This window comes from Pteropus alecto, unplaced genomic scaffold (genome assembly GCF_000325575.1).
Source record: "Pteropus alecto unplaced genomic scaffold, ASM32557v1 scaffold477, whole genome shotgun sequence".
NCBI classification, from domain to species: Eukaryota; Metazoa; Chordata; class Mammalia; order Chiroptera; family Pteropodidae; genus Pteropus; species Pteropus alecto.
In genome coordinates, this window is record NW_006440643.1 from 530146 (window position 1) to 555113 (window position 24968).

A 24968-nucleotide genomic window follows, 5' to 3' on the forward strand; every position below is an offset into this window, starting at 1 on the left:
CAAATTAATAGCCAGCTAATTAGTTAACTAAAATAACTTCTAATTAAAATATGAAATGACTTTTCTATATTAAGAATTACATCTTGGACAAAAACAAACAAAAAACTTTAAAAAACTGATATTGTTGGTGTATCCATTTTATTTAAAGTTTTTCTGTTGTTTGTACATTATGTTAAATGTTTATAAAAAGCAAATCTAGGCAGAAAATTACCTTTTATTCTCTTTTCTTTCCCTTTAAAGAGAAAGTTAAGGGAAGAATGGGAAGAACATCAGAGAAGAGAGAGAGAAGACGAGAAGAAGAAACTACAGGAGAAGAAAGAAAGAGAGGTGATTCCTATCATAAGATAAATGCGTTGTATACATTATGCATAGATAGTGTGTGTGGATTTGAAGCTGTAAGCATGTGAAGGGTTTGAGTCTTTTGTTTAGAAAGAGTCATACTTTTTAATACAGACATATGCTACAGTTTCTTTATCATACTTTTCTTTGGATCCATGCCATGGCAAGTCTGATTATATTAATTCGAGGTTTTTCTTCAGCTGTACCCAGTGGACCCTTTATAATAGGGAAAAAATCTTTTTTCTATAAAGGTGGATAGTAAATGTTTTAGGCTTTGCCGGCCAGAAAATCTTTGTCACAACCATTCACTTCTGCCATTGTAGTGCCAAGGCCACCATGAATGACAGTACATAAACAAGTAGGCATGGCTGTGTGACAATACTTTTTTTTTTTTTTTTACATAAGCAGACAGCAAATGGTGTTACTCTAAGGTTTTGCTGTATATGAGGTCACTCATTTAGAGAAAAATATTTTGTATAGTTGCTATATTTATTTCATTCCTTTCAGGCTTAACTACTTATGTCAGTAGAAATATTTGAGTGAGATAAATTAGAAATCGAAAATTAATGATTTAGAACATTTTTTTTGTTGTGGTTATTAAATCTTGACTTGGTTTCCAACTTGTAGCTAATAGGCAATTTGCTCATTAAAGAAAATAATCTATTAAGGTATATGTACATATCTTTTAAATCTTCCAATATACTTTTTAAATATTGACTTGGTATATTTGCTGCTGTTTCTTAAAACTGTATTTATTTGAAAAATTTCACAGCTCATCTTTTCTTAACTGATTGGTCAAACTATTTTTTCTGGATAGTGCTAAGTTTGAATAACATAAAGTTGAATAGTTAACCATCTCATAATGGGGGAAAATACTTATGTCTTAGTCATGATGGAATAGAAGTACCCCCCAGGGTCTTTGATCTTTATATTTCAGCCCATCAGTTAATTTCCATGCAAATTTTAGGCACTCTTACGTGAGTACTGTTTTCTAGGTAAGGTAAAATCGATCACTATAGATTTTCAGGAGACAAAAAAATTGGAGCTTTATACTTTCTGTATAGACAGGAATCAATTCCTATTTTAACAGTAGAATTTTCTTCAGTTCAGGTCTTTAAGAGATCAGGTAAAAGCTAAGACTTCTTTTAAATGCTTTGATTTTTAAGAAAATCTAAGACATTAAAAAGAAACAAAATGAAGTAGATTCTAAGCATATATAAAGAAATATGTGATACGAGTTTCCGCTCTGTGTAAAATAGTTCTCTAGTTGACAGAGAGTGGGCAGTGAAAAGATGGTCCCTGGTCTTATTGAGTTGGTTTTCTAGATGTGGCAGCCATATGATAAATTGGCATAAAAGATTATTTCAAATTATATTACATGCTATAAATAAAGCAAGGTGATGTAATAGAGTATTGAGTGTGATAGAGTGATAAGTGGATGGATGGATGTAGTTCTTTAGATTACATGCTAAGGGAAGATTTCTCTTAGGAGTTGATGTTTGAGCTGACAGCTTAGAACAAAGATTTCAGGGAGAATAGAGGAAAGGGCCTGAGATTGAACCTCAGAGAAGTCCAGAGTGCCTTAATTCTAGTGACTAATGGACAAAGTATCAGGAGTGGGGTAGGAGATTAGAGGATAGGCAGGGTCAGATAATGTAAGCCCTCATGGATTGGAAGGATATTAAGTATACCCTTTAATATATCGTTCAGAGTTATATATAAATAATGGGGGATGGGAAGCAGTGACCAAAGAGGCAAGAGTCTAAATAGAAGACCAGTTAGAAGACTTGCAGATAATATGTGATGCTGGTTTGAACAAATATAGTGCTGAGTAAAGATATAGTGCTTCTGGGTAGACTGGGGGAAAGTAGAGAGAGAAAGGGTTAATGCAGGTCATTCTCTTAGGTTTTTAATTTGAACAAGTTGGCGAGTAAATGGCAACACCATTTACTGAGATATAGGTAACTTACATGGATGGGGGAAGAGTGAACAAGAGTTCTGTTTTGAGATTCTCAAATTACAGAGAACTCTTAAATGTCCTGGTAGAGTTATCGTCTCTTAAAGGGCTAGGTAAGAGAAGTCTAACATAATTAAAACTTATTTAAATGCCAATTAGGTAGAAATTTATGGGAATATTCAGAACTTATTTTGCCTCATCTAAGTTTTAAATGTCCCATAAATCTTAAATACTACTGTTCATGTCAAATTTTAGTCTTGATTAAATATTTTAACTAGCATTGTTTTATAATATTCACTGATACCTCATCTTAAAAACTAGACCATGGTGTCTGTGCCTTAATATACTACATATTGCTGTTTCTGAAATTACTATAGAAATACTTGAATATTTTTTAATGTTTTTTGTTACATTTTCTATACTTACATTCCTTTGAAACCTGTTCAGAATATCTGGGCTGTAGAAAAGAAATTAGGAACATGAAGCCTTGCATGTGCAAGGTTTTTAAAATTGTTACACACGAGATTTTCATCCAGAAAATCTAGCTGTGACTTACCTAATTTCCAGATTTTCATTAGCTCTTTGCATTTGCAGGAAGCTGTTCAGAAGATGTTGGAACAGACTCAGGTATTTGAAAATGAGGTATTTTTAAAATCTTTAAAAATTTGAGACCGGTTAATGCTTTTAAAAAAATAATGCTTCCATTAATTTTAATTTTATTATAGGCTATTTATATGGAGTCTGGATATTTGAAATAACTTTGTGGCTTTGTGTTTTATACAGTAAAAGAGTAACAACAAAAGTTTATTGATAAACACTAATGGTATTGAATCACATCTATGGACTATACTTATTTATAGTTCTTAATGTAATATAAGCAATTTATCCCACTGTGGTTTGACTTGCTTCAGAATACTTAGATTTCTCTCACAGATGGTTCCCTAACAAGTCTTTTGAACCTTTTCAGAAGGAATGGACAGAAAGGAAGGCTTGGTCATTGCTTCTGGTAGCTTTAGTAATGCCGGATAATGGGCAGTGACTGGGAGCCATACAGAGACATACAGCTCATGAACCTCAGGACAGTTGTTTGTAGTCTTGGTTGCGTATTACAACTTAAATGTGTGTATTCTCTATTATGAATAAGTTTTTGTTTTTGACTAAAATATTTTAAATATATTTTTAACCTTTAATTCTTAATAGATTTTTATACTATCAGTATTGTATTGTTATTTTCAACAGCTAGGAAATGGTACTACATGGCAAAACCCAGAACCACCCCTGGACTTAAGAATAATGGAGAAAGATCCAGCAAATTGTCCATTCTACAATAAAACAGGAGCTTGCAGGTTTGGAAATAGGTAACTAATTTTATTTTATCATGAGATTTAAGGGTCAAAACTTTTCTCTTTTGGGGAGGAGCACAAGCTTCAGTTAGAAATATTAGGAATCTGACATCTGCTTCTCCAAGACGTAAAGCGGACTTAGCTTATTTCTCTGACAGTGCTTTCTTTACATTCCTTCAGCTTTATGAAGATCTGCCTTTTATCCTCTACTTATTATTGCATTAGTCCATGTAGACAATTTGGATGGGGAAATATACTGCTGTTTCGAGAAACTAACATCTTATTTGTGTTTTAAAACGTAAAACAATTTGCACAAGACAAGCTTTTAAAATTCGCTGTGCTTAAATGAATATCTGTGAAGGACAAGATCAGTAAATAGAGGGAAATGTAATTCACCATCCTCAGTGGGCTCAGATTCAGGAACAGACAGACCTATGGTTTCAAAAACTAGCTTTAACAGTTGTTACTTTGTGAAAGTTACTTAAGCTCTTTTTGTCTTAGTTTTGTCATTTATAAATGAGAATTAAAAATGGTATCCCCATTGTGGGGCTGAAATGAGTGAATACTCATGAAATGAGGAAATACATGAAAAGTGCAACATGAGTGTTTGCTGGCATTTTTCTTAAGATCATTGTTGCTGCTGTTCTTTGAGCCATTGTTCTTTTTTGGATGAGTGTTTCTGAAATAAGACATTTATGTGGAAAACTAAATGATCTTTTCATTCATTTAACAAATATATGAACATCCTAATGAACACTGATTTTTATAATTTGGCTCACTTATTAATAAACAATTCAAAGTAGATAAATAATCCATAATAAATCTGTTATAATAATCATTGTGGTTTCTACAAAGAATATCTTAATGTCCTCTTAATTCTAAAAAGGGACAAGAATAGAGAAAATTTTAAAATTTATGGTTCTCTTACATATTTTTGTTCATAAAATTATCCATGCTGTGACTTTTACTTTGAATCAAAGTATGTCTTTTATAGACAACATGTTGTTGGATCTTTCCCAAATCCAGTCTGGTATCTCTGACATACTTGATTGGAATGTGTTGACCATTCACATTTATCTAACTTATTGGTACAAAAGGGAATAAAGCCTTCTTTCCTTAGTTCTCAGTTCCTCAAGAGGAAGCTTTCATTATTTACCAGATCCTGTGAACCCTTTAACAGACATTCTTAGCAAACATACTCCAAGCTATAAAATAGAAAATGAATTAATACTCTCATCAGTTGGTCTCAATCCTGGTGCACATTAAAATCATCTGAAGACATTTCAAAATGTCTGAGATTTTCATTTACACAATTTGACGTGAGGCCGAGGCATATTTCTTTAAAGAATTTTGGGTGATCTTAATGTGATTCAGGGTTCAAAATTGTTGCTTTTTGAAATGTAAAAAGGTGAACACAAATATAAAAAGAAGAGACAATGAAGGTTATTTTCAAAGAAAATATGCCTTTGATTTGCTTCCTCTGTATCTGTTTTTTTGTTCTTCTGTTTTTGCCATTGTTGGGATACTAAATTCCCCTTTGTTTACCATTAATTCTTTTTTTTTTTTTCACTATAGCTCTTAATTTATCAATTTAATATACTCCCACAGAAAAAAATAAACAGTGGATTACCTTTGAAAGACAACTAAGACAACATGAGTTCACATTTATGTGGGTAATTAAACTAAATTGAATTTCAGGTTTTCATCTGCTTCCTCCCTTATGTTCTAACATTTCCTTGAATTTTAAAACTTTTGATAGACTTGTTATATATTCTCCTTCTGTTTGGCATATGTGAGAAATGGGGAAATGCCTTAAACAATTTCAGGAAATTAGTTGATAGTACTTATTTGTGGGAAGGGGAATGGACTGGCTCTGAAAACCCACCCCTGAGAGTTGTTTCAAGGAAATATATAAAGTGAGAAGTTTAAAACAAAGAATACCTTAGGAAGAATCAACAGTAGATTAGATGAAGAAGAGGATAGAATCAACGATTTAGAACATAAGGTAGCAGGAAACAGCCCATCAGAATAGCAACAAGAAAAAGAATCCAGTATATTCATACATGGCAAGCCATGTGCATGCACTGAACTACTTACAGAGATGAAGAAGTACTATATTGAATAAGAGTGCTGAGAGTAGACAACCTTGTCTTGTTCCTGATCTTAGGGGAAAGCATCTCGGTTTTTAGCTATTAACTATGATGTTAGTTGAGGGTTTGTCATATATGGTCTTTACTATGTTGAAGTACTTTCCTTTTATACTCATTTAAGTGTTTAATGATAAATAGAGGCTGTATCTTAATTGCTTTTTCTGCATCATATGATTTTTCTTCTTTGTTTATGTGGTGTAGCACAATGACTGAACCATCCTTGTGCTTCTGGAATGAACCCCACTTGATCATGGTGTATAATCTTTTTAATGTATTATTGTAAATTCGGTAGTACCTTATTTGTGATTTTTGCGTCTGTTCATTAGAGATATTGACCGATAGTTTCTTTTTTTGTTATCCTTACCAGGTTGTGATATCAGTGTAATGATGACCTTATAAAATACATGAGAAAGTATTGCCTTACCTATTCTTCAGTGTTTTGGGGAGAGTTTGAGAAGAATAGGTATTAAATCATCTTTGAATTGTTTGGTCAGATTCACTGGAGAAGCCATCTGGTCACGGACTTGTACTTTTTGGGAGGACTTTTACTTTTTGGGAGGCATTTGATGACTGTTTCAATTTCCATACTGCTGATTGATCTTTGTGATTTCCCAGTTTTTCATGATTCAGTCTAGGAAGGTTATATATTTCTAAGAACTTGTCTGTTTCTTACAGGTTATTGAATTTGGTGGCATATAATCTTTCATAGCATTCTTGTATCATCCTTTATATTTCTGTAGTACCTGTCATAGTTCTCTTTCATTTCTGATTTTGTATGTGTCTTTTCTATTTTTCACTTAGTCTAGGCAGAGATTTGTTTATTCTGTTGACCTTTTCAAAGAAACAGTTCTGTTGGATTAATTTTTTCAGTTGTCTTTTGTTCTCAATTTCATTTAATTCTACTGTAATTTTTATCGTCTACTCTTTTCTGATTTTAGGCCTCTTGTTCTTTTCCTAGTTTTTTGTGATATTATGTTAGCTTATTTATTTAGATCTTTCTTGTTTCTTGAGATAGGCCTATAATGATGTGAACTTTCCTCTTACAACTACTTTCATTGCGTCCTAAAGGTTTTAATATGTTGTATTTTCGTTCTTGTTTGTCTCTGTGTATCTCTTGATCTCTCCTTTTATTTTTTGACCAGTGGTTCATTAGTATCATGTTGTTTAATGTCCATGTATTTGTGGTTTTTCCCACTTTATTTTTGCAGTTGATTTTCAGATCGCTTGAAGTACTTTCAGCCTTCTTGAATGTATTGAGTATAGCTTTGTGTCCCAACATATGGTCTATCCTTGAGAATATTCCTTGTGCACTGGAAAAGAATGTATAATCTGGTGTTTCTGGATGAAAGTCTCTGTAAATTTTGATTATGTCCTGTTGGGCTAAGGCTATTTCCTTATTGATTTTCTGTTTGGTTGATCTATAGCTGTCAGTAGGGTATTTGGGTTCCCTACTATGATTTATTTTTCTCAGTTTCTCCCTTTAGTTCTCTTAGTAGTTGCTTTATATATCTTGGTGCTCCCTGGTTGGAAGCATGTACATTGATGTGTTATCACTTGTGTCTTCTTGCTGTATTGTTCCCTTTATCATTATGAACTGTCCTTTTTTGTCTCCTTACCTTTTTTTTATTTTGAATTCTTATTTCATCAGATACAAATATGGCTACATGTGCTTTTCTCTGGATGCCATTTGTTTCATATATCATTTTCCTCCTTTTCACTTTGCGTCTATATTTGTCTTTGTGTGTCTCTTGAAGGCAGCAGCATATGGGTTAGGTTTTGTTTTTTTGATCTACTCTGCTACTCTCGAGCTTTTCATTGCTTAGTTCAGTCCATTTACATTTACGTTGATGATTGAAATATGAGGATTTTTGTAACTATTTTATCTTTGGATTTTTGGTAGCTCTATGTCTCTGTTGTTTCTTTGTCCTGTGTTTCCGTTATTTTAATTTGGTAGTATTCCATGATATTTTCCTTTGTTTCCTTTTTATTTTTTTAATTTATGAGTCTCAGTTCTGGATATATCTTGTGTGATTACAATTAAGTTGATGCAAAAGAAAGTTTCATATACATAGTAGTCATTTTCTTCCCTCACATTTTATGTTTTTGTTGCTACAGGTTATATTCCCTTTTTATATTTCAAGGTGATTAACAACTTGCAGTTCCTATTTTCTTTAAATATTTTTTCCTCTTAATAACTAAGTATATAATATCCTATTCTGAAAAAGAGTTGCAGTTTCCTACCTCTGTCCTTTGTCTTTTTGTTTCAGATAAAACAACCCACTTTAGTATTTCCTGTAATGTAGGCCTTGTACTGGAAAAGTCCTCAGCCTCTGTATGTCTGAAAAGGTCTTTATTTCTGCTTCATATCTTACAGACAACTTTGCTGGGTATGTTATTTTGCCTAGCAGTCTTCTTTCAATAGTTTAAATATTTGGTTCCACTCCATCCTAACTCATAAAGTTTCTGCTCAAAGTCTGATGATCAAATAGGTATTTCTTTATAGGTTACCATCATCTTTTCCTTGGCTGACTTGAGAATTTGTTGTCATTAATTTTTGATGATTTTAATATAAAGTGTTTTGGAGAAGGCCTTTTTGGATTGAGATAATTTTATACTGTTTGTTTCTACGGTTTGAGGATTCAGTTCTTTCCTAAGTTTTGGAAAGTCTCACTATTTGTTTAAATATTCTCTCTGTTCTTTTCTCCCTCTCTTCTGCTTCTAGAATACCCATTATTCTTATATTGCTGTTTCTGAAAAAGTCAGATAGTTCTCACAGACATTTTTTAAAACTCAAAAATCTCTCTTCTGCCATCTGTCATTTCTAGATGTCTGTCTTCAATATCATTATTTCCTTCATCTAATCAGCTCTACTTAGTAAGCTCACTCTTTCATTCTTCATGTCTTTTACTTAGTTTTCTCTCTCTTTTTGTTTATTGATTTTATTGCGGACTTTCTTGAACTGCCTTTCTGACTTTTTTGTGCCTCACTGAGTTATTTCAGAACAGCAAGCTTGGAGTCTCTGTCATTTACATCACATATTTCCCTGTCTTTAAGTTTATTGTTTGGAGATTTTTCATTTTCTTTCTGAGCTATCTTGTTACCTTGATTATTCATGATATTTTATGTGTTATTTCTAGGCATTTGTGGGAATCAAATCTACTTTTCCTAAGTAGTGTTTAATGCTTCTCTAATAAGTAAGTTGATAAGAAGAGGTCTTTCTTTTGTTTTTCAGTAGGCGGTGCTAAAGCAGAAAGTTTTATGTTCTGTTACATGCAGTCCTGCGGCTTCTGGGATCTCTGCAGAGCAGTGATGCCTATGCCACAGAAAATACCCTGGGTTCCCTAGGGAGGAATGCATCCCCTCTGTAACCAGGTGACCTCTGAAGTTCCTGGTCCATGAGATCCCAGATCTTCCTCCTGCAACTATCTGCTGCCAGCAGTGCTGTACTATTTGAGATGTCCCAGGTATCCCCACTGGTCTCTGTTTTGGGGAGTGCAGAAAGGGTGGGCTAGGAGAGACCAGTTCATGTGTTATGGCTTTGTTCCCCTCCCAGTGATGGCTGCTGTCAGACCTCTATCTTTGCCCGTGTCAATGGGATCAGCTGCAGTGTGTGCCTACGGTTCAGGGATGCAGTGAATGTGCTCTGTAATCTGACACTGATTGCTAAAGCTTCCACTAGGGCCCACCGCAAGTTCTGGAAAGTGAGTTTAGGGAGGGTAAGAGAAAGCAGCCACACATGTGGAGCTTTGTTTTCTGCTTGGTAATGGCAGCTGCTGAACTGTAGCTACTGCACTTTTATATTCACGTCTGCCTCTCACTGGGTTCAGCCACAGTTTGTGATCATCATTGAGGAAAAAAAACTTCCTCCTCAGCTCCATAGGGCTGCAAATGTATAGGCTGTAATCCAGCTACTCCTCTGCTACCAGTTCCTGCAGTGAATTCTTGTTTGCATCTGTGGCACCTATCTCTGTTCTTCCCTTTTTCCTCCTCCCCTATTTGTTTCACTATACCTATCTTTATATGTTTCATTGTGTGGATCTCTCACACATATTTGTATTTTGAGCAGGGAATCGTTTGTTCAATTATACCTGTCCAACTTGTAACTACAAGGAGACCTAGAGGACCTGCCATGCTGCCATGCTGATTACGTCAGTCAAGAACATATGAAAGTTCTATTTATCCTATATCGCAATCTATTAATAAAGCATGCAATTTTGTCTGAAAAGGCAGTATACATACCTTAATTAAAATAATTTATTGCCAGCACATCTAATCATCTTCTGTGCCTATAGCAAGTCATAAACCTTTTGTTGATGACTGTTGACTGGTCAGAGTGGTACTTGCTGAGGTTTGGAGTTGCAGCACTAATTTCTTACATTAAGACAGCTATGACCTTTGCCATATCAATTGGCTCTTCCTTTCATGACCAATTTCTCTGAAGCATGCAATGCCGTTTGGTAGCATTTTACCCACAATAGAACTTCTTCATAATTGGAATCAATTCTCTAACCCACACTGTTTTTCAGCTATGATTATGTAATAGTCTGTTTGTTGTCATTTCTACAGTCTCCACAGCATCTTCACTAGAAGTACTTTCCATGTCAGTGAACCACTTTCTTTGACAATTCGTAAGAATAACCTCTTATCCATTAAAGTGTATCATGAGATGGCAGCAATTCAATCACAGTTTCAGGTTTTAAGTCTAATTCTCATTGTCTTGCTAATTCCACCATATGCAGTCATTACCTCTGCTGAAGTCTTGAAGCCTCAAAGTTATTTGTGTGGGTTGAAATTAAGTTCTTCCCCACAGCTGTTTTTGTTGTTATCAGACTTCTTATCAAGACTCATTAATGTTCAAATGGCCTCTAGAATAAGGGATCTTTTCTAGTAGATTTTCAATCTTTTTTTCAGAGATCATCAGATGAATCACTATGGTATCTCATGCCTCATGAAATGTTTTTCTTAAATAATAAGACTTGAAACTCAAAATCACTCCTTAATTTAAAATGAGTGTTGTGCTAGCAATCATAAAAACCGTATTTAGCTCAGCGTCCATGTCCATCAGAGCTCTTAGGTGACAGCGTGCATTGTCGATGAGCAAAAATATTTAATAAGATTATTTTTCCTTAGCAGGACTCAGAAGTATGTTTGAAATACTCAGTAAACAGATATGCTATCATCTCTGATTATAGTTCCATTTAGAGAACATACACAGAGTAGACTCAGCATAATTCTTAAGGCCCTAGGATTTTCACAATGGAAAATGAGCACTGGCTTTAGTTAAAAGTCATTGTCCATATTTGCACCAAACAAGAGTGTCAGCCTCTCCTTGGAAGCTTTGAAGCCGGGCATTGACTTTGCCTCTCTAGCTGTGAATGTCCTACATAGCATCTTCTACAAAATAGAGTGTCTGCACTGAAAACCAGTTGTTTAGTGTAGCTCCCTCTGTTAGTCATCTTAGCTAGATCCTCTGGATAACTTGCTGCAGAATCTACGTCAACCCTTGGTGCTGCACCTCGTACTTTATGTTCAGACACAGCTTCTCTCCTTAAACCTCATAAACCATCCTCAGCTGGCTTCAGACTTCTGAAGCATCCTCATTTTTAATCGTTTACAGAATTGGAGTGACTCAGCCGTGCTCTGTATTAGGCTTTGGTTTAAGAGAATGTTGCGGCTGGTTTGGTCTCCTACACAGAACACTAAAAGTTCCTGCATAACAGCAGTAAGGCTTTTTGACTCTCTTGTCATCTCTGCATTCACTGAATAGTGCTTTTATTTCCTTCAAGATGTTCCTTTGCAATCACAGCTTGGCTAACCTTGTTGAAGGAGGCCCGGCTCTTGGCCTGTCTTGGCTTTGGATATGCCTTCCTCACTAAGCTTAATGATTTCCAGCTTTCGATCTAAAGGGAGAGACATGTGACCCTTCCTTTCACTTGAACCCTTAGAAGCCATTGTGGGGTTATTAACTGGCCTGATTTCAAAATTGTTGGGTGTCAGGGAACAGTGAGGCTTGAGCAGAAGGAGACAAGACAGGTGGGAAACAGCTGATGGGTGGAGCAGTCAAAGCACACACAACTGTGTGGATTAAGTTAGCTTCTTATAAGGGCGGGGTTTGCGTCACCCCAGAATAATTAGAATAGTAACATCAAAGATTACTGATCACAGGTCCCAATAACAAATACCATATTAATGAAAAAGTTTGAATTCGAGAATTAACCATAATGTTGGGAACATGGCATACATAGACTTGTTCTACACAGGGCTGCAACCTGTAAAAAATACAGTGTCTTTGAAGTTCAATAATATGAAGTACAAGTTACAGTTATATTATTCTTATCTTCCTCTGAGTCAATGTATAGTATCTTTGTGACTGTCAGTACAGTCTGTCAGGCCAGTGGACCTTTTTTCGTATGCTTTCACAGCTTCTTGGACTTCATTAAAAGGGAAATGAAATGGCATATGAATTTGGGAATAATTCTCAATTCTGCATTATAACGACATTGCCATATTAGTCTTAGAACATTATTCTTAAGTATCGAAATCAGGTTTCTGGATGTGATTTATTATATTACAATTAAGTCAGAACAGCCAAGTTCCTACGTCTTTATTCAGAGTTTAAAGCACGCTCTTTATGTGGCATTGCTGACCGTCAGACCACTGAATCGAAGCGTCTCTTTCACATGCAGGTGTTCACGTAAACACAATTTCCCGACATCAAGCCCCACCCTTCTTATCAGAAGCATGTTTACAACGTTTGGAATGGAGCAGTGCAGAAGGGACGACTATGACCCTGACGCCAGCCTGGAGTACAGCGAGGAGGAGACCTACCAGCAGTTCCTGGACTTCTACGAGGACGTGCTCCCGGAGTTCAGGAACGTGGGGAAGGTGGTCCAGTTCAAGGTGGGCGCGTACAGTGCACGCGAAGGAGGACTCGCTCAGCTCGCACCAGGCTGCACTATACAGCACAGGGGCTGGGTGCAGGCTCTGCCAGGGCGGGGACGTGTACACTGGTGCACTGCCTGGCCCAGTATTGGGCATCCAGGAACTTGGTAAATGGTACTTTCTATTCTCTCTTACCACTCTCTTATTACCGACCATAGAAGTACTACATGAAATACTGGATTCTAGGGTCTAGATGGAAAAGTATTGTACTTTTATGATCCAACTCTTTTGCAGCTTATGTTTTCTTTGCATCTGTCTTCAGACAGTCATCCTAGCCTTCACTTACAGGTTGCATATCATTCACTCCCTTCCTTTGTAGTCTGTCTCAACTAGAGTTGCAATATAACAGACATGTTTTTGTTGTTATATTGTGACAATCCCTGCTTTCAGCTTCCACCCAGGGTGCACAATTCTTCTAGAGTTACTTAAGAACACATATCTTGATTTTTTTACATTGTTTTTAATCATTGAATACTATCATACTGAACATATTGTCCCAAAGATCATGGTTTGTAATACCATGGATGTGATTTATTATATTACAATTAAGTCAAAACAGCCAAGTTCGTGAGTCTTTATTCAGAGTTTAAAGCACGCTCTTTACGTGGCATTGCTAACCATTGGACTAATGAAGTGAAGGAGAAATATGCAAATTACACATAATTACTTTTAAATATTGTTACAGGCCAAGTAAATCCAGGTCTAATACTTGTTACTCTTGGGAATGATTAGTGGAATCCTAACAAACCAAAAGCCGCCTCTCTTGTTTATGATTTTATAAGATTCTAACATGAATGATTTTGTTATATTATAGCAGAGAATGTCACATAATTTGAAAATAGATAAGATTCAAGCTATGAGGTTTTTTTTTCATATTAGGAAATGACAGAAGAATTGGAACAGACAACACAGCAAATACTAACCACCAACACTCTTGCCACACTTAAAGGCTAACTTCAGTTATTAAGACTACTACATATGTGTATACTTACTCACAGATTTGTAAAAATACTTTTTTAAAAACTTTTCTAGTTTCTGTTTTCTCCTTATCTTTTATTTCTATTGTGTTTGTCTTCCTGTCTTTGTACTAATTTTTGGTACAGACAAGACAAAGTACCTGTTAATACAATACTATGATAGAAGCATATACCAAGGAGGCAGTGTGGTTCCATAACATAACACTTTACCTCTTAAGGATTTTACCTCATTTAAAAAGTTGATTCATCAGTGTTTTTCTTCTTGAGAGCTTTAGATTATCTAGACTCTTTGAATAGTGGAATTTTAAAACTTAAGACTGGTCAATGGAAATCTCAATATGAGCCATACCCTAAGCATTCTTTTGCTTAAAATTCTGAGCTCTATAATGCTTTTTCCTTTCAATTTCATAGAAATATAATTGACATAGAGCACTACATAAATTTAAGGTGTACAGCATAATTAATTCACATACATATATTGCCAAATGATTACCACCACCTCATAGTTACAAAAAAAGAGAAAATTTGTACTATATTGCACTGTTAAGTGTAGTTCTCATGTTATATATTATATCCTTAATACTTGTTACGGGAGGATTATACCTTTTAACCACTTTCTTCTAATTTCCCCACCACCAAAATTCCACCTTCCATAACCACATATTTAATCTTTTTGTATAAATTTATTTTTCTTCTTTAGACTCTGCATTAACTAAGATCATACAGTATTTGTCTTTCTCTGTGTCAGTTATTTCACTTCCAGGTCTATCCATATTATTGCAAAAGCCAAGATCTCCCTCTTTTTTATGGCCAAAGAATACTCCATTCTAATATATATCATACTTATCTTAGCCATTCATCTATCGATGAACACTTAGGCTGCTACTATATCTTAGCTCTTATAGGTGATGCTGCAATGAACATAGAGATGTGTATTTCTTCTTGATTTAGTGCTTTTGTTTTCTTTGGATAAATACCCAGAAATGAGTTCTTGCGTCATATGGTACTCCTAGACTTAATTCCTTCTGGACATTCATAGTGTTATCCATATTGGCTACATTAGTTTATATCTCCACCAACAGTGCACAAGGTTTCACTTTTCTTTACATCCTTGCCAACACGCATTTCATGATTAATGGATAATGGGCATATCTCATTGTGATTTTTGCTTGTATTTCTCTAATGATTAGTGATTTAGAGAATCTTAACTACCTTTTGGCCATCGGGTATGTCTTTGGAAAACTGTATATTTAGATCTGTTCATTTTTTAAACAATACTCATATTTTTGCCATTAAAGTGTACAAGTTTCATCTTAGCCATTCACTCCTTCTGGTGTGTTTTATGAAAAATTTCATCTATTTACATTTTATTTATCTATCATTTATAAATTTTTTAATTTATTTTTTATGGTGACATTGGTTAACAAAATCCAATAAGTTTCAGGTTACAATTTAACAGTAAAGCATATATATTGCATTGTATGTTCACCTCCCATGGTTATGTTTCTGTCACCACATATTTCACCCCCTTGCCCTGATCTACCTCCCCCGTTCCCCATGCTCCCTCTCCTCTGGTAACCACTAGTCCATTGTCTATGAGTCTCTGTTTGTCCTGTTCATTTGTTGCTTTTAGGTTTATACCCCATATATAAGTGATATTATGAGATTTTCAACTTTTTCTGTCTGGCTTTATTTCACTTAGATGATTATCTCGAGGTCCATCCATGTTCTTACAAATGGCAATATTTCATCTCTTCTTACGGCTTAGCCATATTCCATTGTATATATGCACCACAGCTTCTTTAGCCAATCACCTATCATAGGACACTTTGGTTGCCTCCATGTCCTGGCCACTGTGAATACTCCTATAAACATCGGTGCACAAAAATTTTTTGGATGTGGGTTTTCAAGTCTTTGGGGTACATACCCAGTAGAGGAATTCCTGGATCATATGGTACATCAATTCTTAGTTTTTTGAGGAACCTCCATACTGTTTTCCATAGTGGCTGTACCAATTTGCAGTCCCACCAGCAGTGTACGAGGGTTCCTTTTTCTCTGCACCCTCTCCAAAATTCGTAGATAACAACTATTCTAACATGTGTGACAAGATATCTCATTGTGGTTTCCATTTGTATTTCCCTAAAAGCTAGTAGTGTTGAACATCTTTTCAAATGTTTGTTGGCCATCTATATGTCCTTTAGGGAGAAGTATATGTTCAGGTCTTCTGCCCATTTTTTGATGAGATCATTTGTTTTTTTGTTGTTACTGAGTTGTACCAGTTCTTTGTATATTTGGGGTATAATTAGGCCCTTAATGGAGGCATTGCTTGCAAATATATTTTCCCATTCAGATGGTTGTACCTTTATCTTCTTGAAGATTTCTTTTGCTGTGCAGAAGCTTTTTCATTTGATGTAGCCCCATTCATTTATTTTAGCTTTTACTTCCCATGCCTTTGAGGTCAAATTCATAAAATCCTCTTTCAGTCCAAGGTCCTTGAGTTTAGCGCCTACATTTTCCTCTATGCACTTTATTGTTTCTGGTCTTATTTTCAGGTCCTTAATCCATTTTAAGTTAATTTTGGTGTATGGTAATAGACAACAGTCTAGTTTCATTCTTTTGCAAGTGGCTTTCCAGTTTTCTCAGCACCATTTATTGAAGATGTTTTCCTTTCTCGACGGTATGTTTTCAGCTTTTTTGTCAAAAATTATTTCCCATATATATGTACCTACATATATGGGTTTACTTCTGGCCTCTTGATTCTGTTCTACTGGTCCATGGGACTGTTTTCCTACCAATAACATGCTGGTTTTTTTACTGTTGCTTTGTAGTATAATTTGAAGTCAGGAAAAGTGATGCCTCCAGCTTCATTTTTTCTCAGGATGGCCTTGGCAATTCGGAGTCTTTTGTGTTTCTATACAAATTTGATGATTTTTTGTTATATTTCTTTAAAATATACCGATGGGATTTTGATGAGGATTGCATAATAGATCTGGATAATGCTTTAGGTAACATGCTCATTTTAACTATGCTGATTCTTCTGATTCAAGAACACAGAATATCTTTCATTTCTTTGTATATTTTTTCTTTCTTTTAATAGGGTCTTACAGTTTTCATTATATAGGTCCTTCTAAGTATTTGTTCTTTTGTTGCAATTGCAAAGGAATTATTTTTTCACTTCTTTTTCTGATACTTCATTATTACAGTATAGGAACGCTATGGGTTTTCGACTTTGATTTTGTATCCAGATACTTTACTGTTTTTACTTTATTGTTTCTAGTAGTGTTCTTGTGGACTCTTCAGAGTTTTCTGTATAGAGAATCACGTCCTCTGCAAATAGTGACAGTCTGACTTCTTCATTTTCTATTTGGATGCCTTTTATACTTTTCTCTTGCCTGATTGGACTTGCTAGGACCTCCAAAGTTACATTGAATAACAGTGGCAATAGTGGACAGCCTTGTCTTGTTCCTGATCTTAGAGGGAAGGTTTTTAGTTTTTCATCATTAAGTATAATGTTGGGCAAGGCTATCATACACGGCCTTTATAATGTTAAGGTGCTTTCCTTCTATACCGATTTTGTTAAGTGTTTTGATTATAAATGGATGCTGTTTCTTGTCAAAGGCTTTTTCTGCATGGATTGGTAAGATCATATGATTCTTATTTTCTCATTTGTTTATGTGGTGTATCACATGAATTGATTTGCTTATTTTGAACCAACCCTGTGCCCCTGAGATGAAGCCCACTTGATTGTGATGTGTAATCTTTTTAATATGTTGCTGTATTCGGTTCACTAGTATCTTATTTAGGATTTTTGCATCTGTGTTCATGAGAGATAGTGGTATTGTGTTTTGTGTGTGTGTGTGTTATCTTTACCAGGTTTTAGTATCAGGGTAATATTGGCTTCATAAAATGAGTTGACAGGTATTGCCTCCTCTTCTGTGAATGTTTGGTAGAATTTACTGGTGAAGCCATTTGGTCTTGGACTTTTACTTTTTGCTAGATTTTTGATGGTTGTTTCAATTTCCATACTGCTGATGGGTCTATTTAGATTTTCCAGTTCTTCTTGATTCAATCTAAGAAGGTCTTACCTTTCTAACAACCTGTCCATTTCTTCTAGGTTATTATATTTGGTGTTACATACTTTTTCATAGTATTCTTGTTGATCTTTTCTATATCTACAATGTCAGTCATAATTTCCCCTATTTCATTCCTGATTTTCTTTGTGTCCTTTCTCTTTTTTCTTTAGTGAGTCTAGCCAGGAGTTTGTCAATTTTATTAACCTTCTCAAAGAACCAGCTCTTCGTTGCATTTATTTTTTTTATTGTTTTTCTGTTTTTTTATTTCATTTATGTCTGCTCTATTTTGATGACTTCTTTCCTTCTGCTGACTTTAGGCTTCATTTGTCCTTCTTTTTTTAGTTTTTTAAGATGAAGCATTAGGTTGTTTATTTGGGCTTGTTCTTGTTTTGGAGGTAGGCCTGTAGTGATGTGAACTTTCCTCTTATTACTGCTTTGCCAGGTCCCAAAAATTTTTATACACTGTACTATTATCATTTGTTTCTATGTATTTCTTGATTTCTCTTTTTATTTCTTCTCTGACCTAGTTTCTTTAATAGCATGTTGTTTAATCTCCATGTATATGTGTTTATTCCCTCTTTCTTTTCAGTTGATCTCCAGCTTCAAAGCATTATGATCAGATGAATATGGCTGGTATGATTTCAACCGTCTTATATTTGTTAAGGCTGTCTCTCTGTCCCAATATATTGCCAGTCCTTGAGAATGTTCTGTATGCACTGGAGAAGAATGTATAAATAGCCGTTTTGGGATGAGAGGCTCTGTAAATGTCAATCGTGTCTAGTTGGTCTAATGTGTCATTTAAGGATGTTATTTCCTTAATTAATTTTCTTTTTAGATGATCTGTCCATATCCGACAGTGGGGTATTTAGGTCCCCTACTACGATAGTGTTTTGGTCTTTTTCTCCCTTTAGTTTTGTTAGTAATTGCTTTACATATTTCAGGGCTTTCTAATTGGGAGCGTAGATGTTGATAAGTGTTATGTTGTCTTGGTGCATGAGTCCCTTTATCATTATGAAGTGTCCCTCAGTATCTTTCTTTACCTTTTTTATTTTGAAGTCTATTTCATCCGATGTTACTGCTACTCCCGCTTTTCTCTGAATGCCATTTGATTGAAAAACCATTTTCCACTCTTTTACTTTGAGTCTATATTTGTCTTTGGAACTGAGATGTGTCTCCTGGAGGCAGCTTATGGTTGGGTTTTGTTTTTTTTATCCAATCTGCAACTCTGCCTTTTTATTGGTGAGTTCAGTCTATTTACATTTAAGGTGATTATTGAAATATGAAGTCTTACAGCCAATTTATCTTTTGCTTTCTGGTAGCTCGATGTTTCCTTGTCTTGTTTCTCTTTTTCTTTATAATGGTTGGGTTTTGTGGGTTTTCCCTCTGGTCTTTCTTGTTTTATATTATATAGTTCATTTCTGAATCTTTGGCCTGTGGTTACCATTACGAATATGTAAAAGATAGTTATATATATAGTCGTCCATTTTCTTCTGTTTGTGCCTTACATCCAGTCCCTTTTGCGAATTTGGATCTTTGAGTTCTCCTCTTTTCAGTCATTGTTGTCTCAGGTTGTCCCTAAGTATGATGAATGTTCATTACTGTCTTGCCATAGCAAATTTCTTCTTCTTGTTTAAGCTTATAATGCCTTGGTTTTAGTAAGGGTTGCATTCCTCTGCTTGCATCTGCCTGCTGGTCACCTTACTCCTAATTACTTATCTTTTTCTCATTTTGTTTTAGGTGAGCTGACCCCTTTCAGTATTTCCTGTAATGCAGGCCTCATAATTTTTGTATGTCTGGAAAGGTCTTTAGTTCTTCTTTATGTCTAACGGAGAGCTTTGCTGGATACATTATTCTTGGCTGGGAGTTCCTTTCATATGATATTTTGAATATTTGATTCCAATTCCTTTCTAGCTTGTAAGATTTATGCTTAGTCTGATCATAATCTAATGGGTTTTCTTTAATGGGTTAGCTTCTTCTTTTCTCTGGCTGCCCTGAGAATTCTTTCTTTGTCATTGATTTTGATAATTTTAATACATTGTTTCTTGGAGAAGGCCTTTTTGGGTTGACATAATTCGGTGTTCTGTTGACTTCTTGAATTCCAGGCTCCAGCTCATTCCTTGATTTTGGGAAATTCTCGTCCACTATTTGTCTGAAAATGCTTTCTAATTCTTACTCCTTTTCCTCCCCTTTGAGAATGCCCATTATTCTTATGTCTCCTCTCCTGATGGTATCAGCTAGTTCTTGTATTTCTCTTTCATGACTTTTCATTCTTTGGTTTCTCTCTTTTTCCTTCTGATTTATTTCTAGGTTTCTGTCTTCAATATCACTAATCCTGTCCTACATTTGGCAACTCTATTTTCAAGCTTGCTATTTCATTTTTCATCTGTTGCAGTGTGTTCTTCATCTCTAGAGGTTCCATTTGGTTCTTTTTGAGGGTTTCAGTCTCCTTGATAGAGAATTTGTTTTGCTCATCTAGTTGTTTTTTTCAATTCCTGAAATTGTATATATGAATTGTTTTGTATGTCACTGATTTTTTTCAGAAGTACCATCCTGCATCCTCTGTTATTTAAGTCCCATATTTCTATGTCTTTAAGCTTATTTTCTGGTGAATTTTCCTTTTCTTTCTGAGCTGCCTTACCACCTTGGTTGTTCATGGTGTTTAATGGACTTTTTATCCTCCTGCGCATTAATGGAAGTATATTCTGATTTTTATTTCCCCAGAAAGATTTATTTTATAAAGTTCTCTTTAGCCTGTTGCAAAGAAGGCATTTTTCTTTCGATTTCCAGTAGGTGGCGTCTAAGCCTCTTGGGTCCCTGCTTTATATAAAGTCTTAATAATGCCTTTTTTCCCTTATTTAATCACGCTCACTACCCTCATTCTCAGTCCCTGTCAGTGTTAGCGACAGTTTCAGTAGCATTTGTTCAGATTTCCCGGAGGCTCCACGGTGTTCTGAATGGGAGGATATAGGGGGATGGGTTGTCTGGGTTGGGGGATGGGGCTGCCACTCAGCCTGGGATTTTGCAGCTGTGGTTGGTAACAATCAACTATTGTTTCTCAGACTTTCCCTTTTCTCTGCTCTCTGTCCTAATGCCTGGGCATCGCTGCGGGCCACATGACGCTCACAGCTCTCCCAGCCAGACTGGCTGTTCAGGGAACTCGCAACACCTTCTCCCCTTCCTTTCCTCCTACAGAGAGCTCCAGCTACAAGAGGTAACTTCTTTATTTCTCCTATTCTATCGCCTGACTTCTGAGGTTCTGACCTGTCATAGCTGTTATGCAGAGATTTGACAGTCAGAGGTGCTGTGCAGTTTGGGTATTTTTTGTAGTTTTAGATGTTTAGCTTATTATTCTTTCAAGGGGAGAGATCTGGGGATGTCTCTCATTTCATCATGTGTCTGACCGCATAATCCATTTGTTTACATTTATAGTAATTATTGAGATATGAGGACTTAGTACTGTCATTTCGTTCATTGTTTTCTGACTCTTTTGTATTCTGTTGTATTCATTTCTGATTTGATAAGTTTCAGTATCATTATGCTTTGATTTTTTTTGTCATGTTCTTTGTGTAACTATTATAATTTTTTCTTCTGTGTCTTGAGTCTTATATATAATACATTATGATTTTAATACCTAATTTAAACTGATTCCTTTATAGCATTACTAAACTTTACACTTCTCCCCCTCACATTTTATATTAATGATATTATAGTTTGCATATTTGTTATGTTAATTGGCAGCTTGTGCTAATCAGACTGGCAGTTATAAATGGAAACCTAGTTAGTAAACTTTTTTGCCCCCCCTTTGATTTCGCCTCCCCCATTTCCACCCCTGACCTATGGATGTTGCCATTTCCCCTTAAGGACTGGATCTCTGAAGGCAGGGTGTCTCCTCCCTGACACTTGCGACATGTACCTGGGGCCTGGCGCAGCCGGAGCCTGGCACCCTGGCACCCCTGGCACACTCAGAGGGTCTGGCAAACCCAGAGCCTGGCACACCCGGAGTATGGTCCATGGCTCCACCTGGTGTGTGAAGCCAGTTCCTTCTGTATGCAAAACAGATGTGATAACTACTATACTGTGGAGCCACCCCAGTAAATTTTTAATAGAAAAAGTTTTGAAACAAATTTATTGTAAAAAATTAATAACAGGTCGTTGTCATCAATTGGGTTAAATCATCTTCAAGGCCACTTGCATATAGGTCTCCTTATTAGAATGGTGTTATATATTATACTTAGAATCATTCAGTACTGATGTTGCCTGCTCCTCCTCCCTCCTTTTTTGGATGTTTTAATATTCTGCAAAAATATGTAAAATTACAAAATTATTTTGGAGAGAAAAGGTAACCTTTAATGTGAATGTTTGAAGATCTTTCTACTATGATATAAACATAAGTCAGTATTATTATTTTTACTGAAGGCAAATCAAATACTCAACCTCAGCAGTAATAAGAGTATTTCATATTAAAATAAGGTATTTTATACCTACCAGGCATAAATTTATTAATTTCAAGAATGAGTGAATAAGCATAAATTAGTAAAAGCATTTCAGATAGTAATTTGTCAATACATGTGAAGTTGAAGAGACTTTTAACCTCATTTCATGCATCTCTGGTTGTGTCTAGTGGAGAAATCATCACGTTCCCAATAGAGATGAGTTCAAGAACAAACGACTGTAGCACAGTTTGATTCGAAATTGAAAGCAATTCTTTAGCCATCATTAGAAGCATTGATAAATAAATTTTATTATTTGTTGAATTCAGTGTACAGTACTTAAGTGGTTAATTTTTGCTTTGTCTTTAAAAGTATGTGATATAGGCATAGAAAACATTTTTTTAACACGTAATACATGTTACATATAGTTTATAAATATATGTATATCCACATATAGTTAACATAAACATAAATGCATATGTATGTACATAATGTGTTTATATTTTATATCACACATCTATATATGCTTCCACTTTATGTATATGTGTATATATGTTTGTGTTTAGGAGTTAAGGAATATAACCAATCTCAGAATAATACTCACCTATAGGACAAAGGAGAGAAAATAATAGGATGGAAGGGCTCTAACATTTACAATAAAGTAAAACTATAACATTTTACTTATATTTTAAAATATTAGTCAACAGAGATTAAGTCATTAAGGCCTGCAATGGTGCTACATATTCAGATATATATATTTACTAGAAGTGAGAGTAGGCTAGTACATCTGTTTTAGAATCTTTGAATAATGTTAGCATGGACAAAATGCATAACTGAATGGTTTCTTTTCCTTAGGTTTTGTTTGTTTGTTTTTTGTTTTAATGATAGAATTCTTCATTGCTCCTTAGGTCAGCTGTAACTTGGAACCTCATCTGAGAGGCAATGTATATGTTCAGTATCAGTCGTAAGTATTTTGAACATAAATGTCTTCATGTTTTATAAAGTATAGTGTTTATTTCGTAAAGCATAGTGTTTCTTTAACTTCGACCTCTAGATTATTCTAGTGAATAAATATCTTTCCTATGAATGATATATTTTTTTAATGTAAACATCAAGAGCTAATACAGAAAATATATTGCATTTGTTGTAAATTTATATGGTTTTGAATCTTTTTCAGTGTGATAATACATGATTTGGAAATTAAAATACAAAGCCCAATAAAAAGTAAAATAAAGAATATAGAAGTATAAGTTTGAAAGTACTAGAAATTGAAGGCCGAATAAATCTAAGGTGAATTTGACCGACAAGAAAACAAAATATATCATTGCTTTGTCTTGATATTTGCCCATACCATTCCATAGCTAATTGATTAAATTAACCAGTGTAGTATGAACAGCAGCCATCCTAGACGTGACAAACAGGTTCTACCAGTGGAAAATTTGCATTTTGAGAAAATTTTTGCATTTTCAATGGTCAGCTCTTTTAGATTAAGAAGGTATTTTTCATCTATTAAAACGTCTCAGAGTTTTAAAAGGTTTTTGAATATATGTTAGGCCTTAGAGCTTGAGTGCTCTCAGGAGTAATGCAAAAACAATGACTTAGTAGTCCTACAGTAAATTAACAAAGTGGTTAAATAATAGTAGGGTTAATCTATATATTGAAACTTTATTGTGAAGTACATCTTTTAATTTGTGGTTTAAAGGAAAGAAGAATGCCAGGCAGCGCTGTCTCTATTTAACGGACGATGGTACGCAGGACGGCAGCTCCAGTGCGAATTCTGCCCAGTGACCCGGTGGAAAATGGCCATTTGTGGTAAAAGAAAACGATGATTTTTTTTCTTGATCGTTCTATTGTTAAATACAGGGGCATTTTTAATAGGAACAAAAATCTTTTAAAGTTTTTAAAAAACACCCAAATTATTAAGCATAGATTTAAGCTTCATATACCTGAGCAGAGATTATTATATTAAGGACGTCACATTTTAGATCTGTAACAGAACTTGTGGATCAACTTATCTCTGATGTAACTGAGGTCACAATGCATTGGTGACAAAGATGGAAATTAGGCTGGGTGTCTGATCTTTGGTTACAAGCTCCGAGTCCTGTACTTCAAGAAGCCATATTTTATGTGTCACATTTCTAGAGATTTCTTCTATTCATTTGCTCCCCTCACTTGAGCCATTTTTTCTTTCGTCTTCGTACTTAATGACTTAATGACTTAATGACTTCTGTCATGTCATCATATCGTATCTTTTGTCCTACATGAAAAACATGCTTTCGTGAGAGAGATTGATTATAATTGTAGGCTATGTATTTTAAAGATGCATTCAGTTACTTTAAAATTTCTATCAGATGGGCTTAGTCAAACTAAGAACTTCAAATCAAAAAAGATCAAGCCCTTTGCCTGTTTGGGGAAAGGATTATTTGTCTTTTTATTAATGAGCTATAAATGTTCTTTAAATGTTCTAGTCTTATGCTCTGCAGACATTCTCTCATATGTAGGGCTTTTCTTCACTTTGAGGCACATTTTTTTAATTTTGATGCAGTCCAATTTTTTTTTCTTATAATTTTGATGTTATATCTGAGAAATGATTGCTTAACCGAGTGTCAACAATATTTATTTGCATGTTTTCCTTTAAAGAATTTTATCCTTTCAGTTCTTACATTTAGGCTTGTGATATTGAGTTGGAGTTAATTTTTATAGATGGTGTTAGGGAGGAAGGTATTTCAGTTTGAATTGTTTTATATAATGTCAGGG

The 24968-nt window shown here is 35.0% G+C and overlaps 1 protein-coding gene across 3 annotated transcripts in view; it reads left to right on the top strand.

Annotated features, from left to right (window-relative positions):
• The window catches only part of LOC102890006 (U2 small nuclear ribonucleoprotein auxiliary factor 35 kDa subunit-related protein 2-like), a 42324-nt gene that overhangs the window by 13945 nt on the left and 3411 nt on the right, over positions 1-24968 (top strand). For 2 of the 3 annotated variants that reach the window (XM_006917731.3, XM_025050895.1), the window contains 6 exons: positions 241-327; positions 2891-2938; positions 3536-3654; positions 12476-12689; positions 23120-23175; positions 23914-24023. In XM_006917731.3, coding sequence (XP_006917793.2) covers positions 241-327; positions 2891-2938; positions 3536-3654; positions 12476-12689; positions 23120-23175; positions 23914-24023 — 634 coding nt within the window. The remainder of the gene's footprint in view (positions 1-240; positions 328-2890; positions 2939-3535; positions 3655-12475; positions 12690-23119; positions 23176-23913; positions 24024-24968) is intronic. The other variant, XM_025050894.1, reaches the window with a different exon arrangement.